The 4,849-nt window shown below is 42.3% G+C and overlaps 1 protein-coding gene across 1 annotated transcript; it reads right to left on the bottom strand.

Annotated features, from left to right (window-relative positions):
• Nucleotides 1-950: 950 nt before the first annotated feature.
• On the bottom strand, nt 951-4,523 carry LOC149084537 (F-box/LRR-repeat protein 14-like). Its single transcript, XM_089234952.1, has one exon. It carries the CDS (start codon nt 4,307-4,309, stop codon nt 3,089-3,091), a length of 1,221 nt encoding a protein of 406 aa, XP_089091078.1. The 5' UTR covers nt 4,310-4,523; the 3' UTR covers nt 951-3,088.
• Nucleotides 4,524-4,849: the final 326 nt, after the last annotated feature.

The raw sequence follows: 4,849 nt of genomic DNA, 5'->3' as shown, positions 1-4,849 counted from the left end.
TTTCTTTCTGAAATTATTACTTTTCATTACTTAGGAATTTCTGTAAATTTTGATTTTTTCTGCAATGTTTATTGAATTATTTTCTTTCTGATTCTGCCTTTGAATGTGATTCTGAAATTATTTCTTAGAATGTGATTCTGAAATTATTTCTTAGAATGTGATTCTGAAATTATTTCTTAGAATGTGATTCTGTCTTAGAATGTGATTCTGTCTTTGAATGCGATTCTGAAATTATTTCTTAGAATGTGATTCTGTCTTTGAATGTGATTCTGAAATTATTTCTTAGAATGTGATTCTGAAATTATTTCTTAGAATGTGATTCTGAAATTATTTCTTAGAATGTGATTCTGAAATTATTTCTTAGAATGTGATTCTGAAATTATTTCTTAGAATGTGATTCTGAAATTATTTCTTAGAATGTGATTCTGAAATTATTTCTTAGAATGTGATTCTGAAATTATTTCTTAGAATGTGATTCTGAAATTATTTCTTAGAATGTGATTCTGTCTTAGAATGTGATTCTGAAATTATTTCTTAAAATGTGATTCTGTCTTTGAATGTGATTCTGAAATTATTTCTTCCACTAATTATGAAATTATCGTTTTTTTATTAGTTACGAATTGCCATAAATTATGATTTTCTCCCAGTGTTTATGGAGTTATTTCTTCGGTTAATTATTTCTTCCACTAATTATGAACTTATTTCTTCCACTAATTATGAACTTATTTCCTCCACTAATTATGAAGTTATTTCTTTCACCAATTATTAAGATATTTCTTTCACAAATTCTGAAATATTATCATTTTTATTAAACATGAATTTCCATCGATAATAATTTTTTTTCCAATGTTTATGGAATTATTTCTTCCCCTAAATTACGAAAATTCATTTTTTTTTATCAATTTTGAATTTTCATCGATGTCGAAATTATTTTATCAAATTGTTTTTTTTTTTTTCGAATGATTGTGTGAAATTGTTTCTTCCACTGATTCTATAACTATTTTTAATTAATTCTGAAATTTCATTGATTCTGTACGGCTTGCGAATTTTTGTGTTCGTTTTGCACGCATTTTTTTGTAATTTGTGCAATTTTTAGTTTTTTTTTTGGATGCCAAATTTTCCCTCCGAAAATACATGAAACCAAGCCCCCCCCCCCCTCCTCCCATTTCCCCTCCTCGAAATCGTTAAGATAGCCCTGCATATTTGGGAAAGAATTCAGCATTTTCTTTAAATGCATGTTCTTATAAAATTGTAACATGAGTTCTTATAACATGTGTTTCATTATAATACGAAACTTTTATAGACGCGGTTTTTTTTTTTAACAGAACGTGGCTGTAAGTCATGGCTCCCACAAGGGTGAGGCTGACAGGGCTCGAGCCCCGGGACAATTGCTATCATTTTTTGTTTTTCCTGCTATAAATTCACTATAGAAGAGCCCGTGAAAAGTCTGGTTTGGGGGCCCCGATAAAGATTTGTGGCTCAAGGATGTGTGAGCCATGCAGTAATTTCACATGGGCAACCGGTGGCCTTAAGTTTCGGAGGGTGTTAATCAGGGCCGCAACTAGAGGGGAGGTGGCGGGTTTGGTGCCCCGTGCGCTGTGGACCCGTTACATGAGTGCGAAAGGCATGGTGTCTCGACAGGAGTGAGTCTGAAAGAGCTCAGGCCGGGGAACCCCGGAGTAAATACGCATATTATCCTGTGGGTAAAAGGCTACGGACATCAAGTTAGGAAACACCGAGCTCTTCAACAGAGGTTTTATTGAAGATTTAAATTTTTTAACATAAATCAAATAGTACCAAAAATTCATTAATTTTTATGCAATAACAATAAATTCGGAAATTTCAGGAAGAAAATAATTCAGCGAAGTTTAATGTTACCCGTATAATTGATGGCATTTACACACATGTGTGGCTCATGTAATTATTATTATATCTGCTACGGTCAATGTGCGGAGGCTACGGCTTTTCGCGGATTGGCCAGACTTCGTACTTTGACCGTAACAACATAATGACTTATTCAATTCATTTTGCACTTGCCCGTAGAGAATACAAACACAAAATACATTCACGTGTAACTTGCACGTAATTACATACCATCGAACATTGTCAACACATATGGTTCATACGTAGGGCGCCCCTACAACGATGGGGCTCTGACGGAACTCCAGCTCTGAGGGCCCACACCATTAAAATTTTATCATAAAAAAATTCACTACAAAAACATATAGTTAAAGGACTCGCTCACTCTTTGCCGGGGGACGACGACTCGAAATTACTGACCTAGAGGCTACACTCCAGGGTGCGGGGGCCGGCCCTCGTTGTTTGTATACATTTGTAATATGGCACGTATATTCTTCGCTTTACAGCTAGCAATGTCGTTGTAATGAGATTACATTGTACTAACCGAGATCTTGACACGGGGTTACAGAAGCGGACCTAATACCGTGGGGCCCGGTCCCGTTTGAGTGAAGCTTTCGGGCAATCATTATTACACCTTATATGTTGACAAATTTATCTTGGTTGATGACAATTTGATAATTAAAAAAATAATAATATATCACTGATATATTTAAGGCAAAGTCCGTTTATAACAGTGGTTCCCAACCAGGGGTCTAAGGATCCTTTGGGAGGGGTCCATAAAGAGATCTCAGGGGTAGTTCCGTGCTAACGCATGGGCCCCCACAGGCACTGCCCATGGGCCACAAAAGCAGAAGGGGCCCCCCCACAAATATCAGATGCGATTAAAAATTTCGAAAGTAAGCATGCAAATTTGTAGACAAAAATTTTTAGCCAGGTAGGCTCAGAAAATTCACTTGGCCCAGGGACCCATGATGCTCTTAAGACGGCTCTGCTCAGGGGGGCCCTTGAGCTTTGATGAGGAAACAATTAACTCTTGGTTTTTGCTATTAACTTTTGTTGAATATTATTCTGTAAGGCCCCTTCTCTAAAGGGTCCCTTTCCTTTCCTCATACTGTCGCAAAGGGTCCGTGGAACACAAGAACCCCTGGTTTTTATGTTAGAACTTAGTGAATGTAGGGGGTGGGGAGGACAACGCTTACTGCATATTATATATGATAATGATAATACATCACCGTTTCTGCCACAAACCAAGGTTGAGCACGGCGAGCCTGGGCAGCTGCATGACTTTTTCCAGGCCGACCGTCGTGATGTTCGTGCAGCCGTAAAGGTCGATGCTGTTCAGCTGCTGGAAGTTCTCAGCGATAAGGCTGAGGCCTTTGTCCGTCACGCGGCTGCACTGACCTATGTTCAGAGTCTGGAGGTCCGAAAGAGTCCTGGCGATCCTGCTGATGCCGTCGTCGGAGATCACGCAAGCGTTCAGGCTCAGACTCCTCAGATTGAATAATCCCTGAGATATGTATAAGAGTCCCTGATCACCGATCTTGTCGCAGAAGCTGACGTCCAGCTCGAGGATGTGCGAACCCCCCTCGGCGAGGTACGACAGAGCCATGTCCGATATGTTATCACAACTCCTGAGGTTAAGTTCTTGCAGCGACGTCATCCGGGCGAGATGTTTGAGGCCGCTGTCCGTGATGCTAGCGCAGAAGCTTAGGTTCACGGACTTGAGATGGACCAGGCCGAGACTGACGTACCTCAGGGCATCATCGGTCAGTTTCTGACAGTCCTGGAGTCCGAGATATTCCAGAGACAGTGTGCCCTCGACGCCTTCGGGACACAACCCGGCTAGGTGTCCGATTCCCATGTCGTTGATGTTCCTGCAACTCCTGAGGTTCAAGACCCTCAACCTCCGGAGCCCCCAAGCGAGCATCAACAGTCCGGTGTTGGTGACGTTGCTGCAACCGCCCAGGTCGAGTTCCTCGAGGTTCACGAAGAACTGGGCGATTTTCCCGAGGCTCTGATCCGACAACTGCTTGCACATGCTGAGGTTCAACCTCGTCAACGTCGGAACCTTCTGGACTACCGCGTGACTGAGAGAACTGTCCGTGAGGTTGTAGCACCCGATGAGGTTGAGGCTCTCGAGGTTCGGTAGTCCTTGCACCAGGTCCTTGAGACTCCTCTTCAAGCTGAGGACTTGGATGCGGCGTATACCTCGTCGGACGAGGCTCGGGAATAACGTCGGGCTTGCCTTGCGTAAATGTAGCCTCGCCTCGACGTTCCTCCACACGGACTTGTGGTAGGCCGCTTCCTTCCAGGCCGAACATACCTGGGCGACGTGGCCCTTATCCCGGACGTCGAGGTATTCGAATATAAGGGCCAGGATTTCTGGATACAGGCACGATATGTGAGCGGTGTGATTCAGCAGCAGAAAGGGACTGCTGCCCATCTCCATTGTCTTTTCAAGTTTTCTACTTGTAATTATTGGTAATGTGATCGTCCAGTTGGCTGTCCGGGACAGGCCATGGTCAAGAGGCGCGCTTTTGACGCGAATGTAAACACACACACAGAGCCGGAACACGCGATAACCTAATGACACCGGCGTATAACGAGTCGACCAGAAACTACACTCGCGGCTGCCTGGCCGCTGCCTTTGAAAAAATCACAAGTTCTAAGCACTCTTGGACGGAGAATAATGAACGCAGCCAACGAGGATCGAAAAGAGGGAAGAGAAATCACTATTTCTCGCCAATTCTCTCGCCAAGATGACTGTTGTTGAGGATAGAGATAGGGAGAGAGAGAGAGGAGCGAAGGTGCTCAGGAGGAGAGAGATCCTCCGACCGCGCATCGAGGAAAAAACTGATTTTTTTCGAAAGTTCAGGGCCGAGGGTTCTTAACTTATTGTATTTGAATTTTAAAAAAAATTTATTCGATATACCTTAGTAAAATAATGTTCGGTTTTCAAAATTTTTGAAACCAGTTAGAAACGGGTGGG

This window comes from Pholcus phalangioides, unplaced genomic scaffold (genome assembly GCF_987345545.1).
Source record: "Pholcus phalangioides strain wild (caught in Gottingen) unplaced genomic scaffold, Ppha-v1.0 ptg000008l_1, whole genome shotgun sequence".
Lineage (NCBI taxonomy): Eukaryota > Metazoa > Arthropoda > Arachnida > Araneae > Pholcidae > Pholcus > Pholcus phalangioides.
The sequence above is the reverse complement of the archived record's forward strand: the minus strand, read 5'-3'. Positions and strand labels throughout refer to the sequence as shown.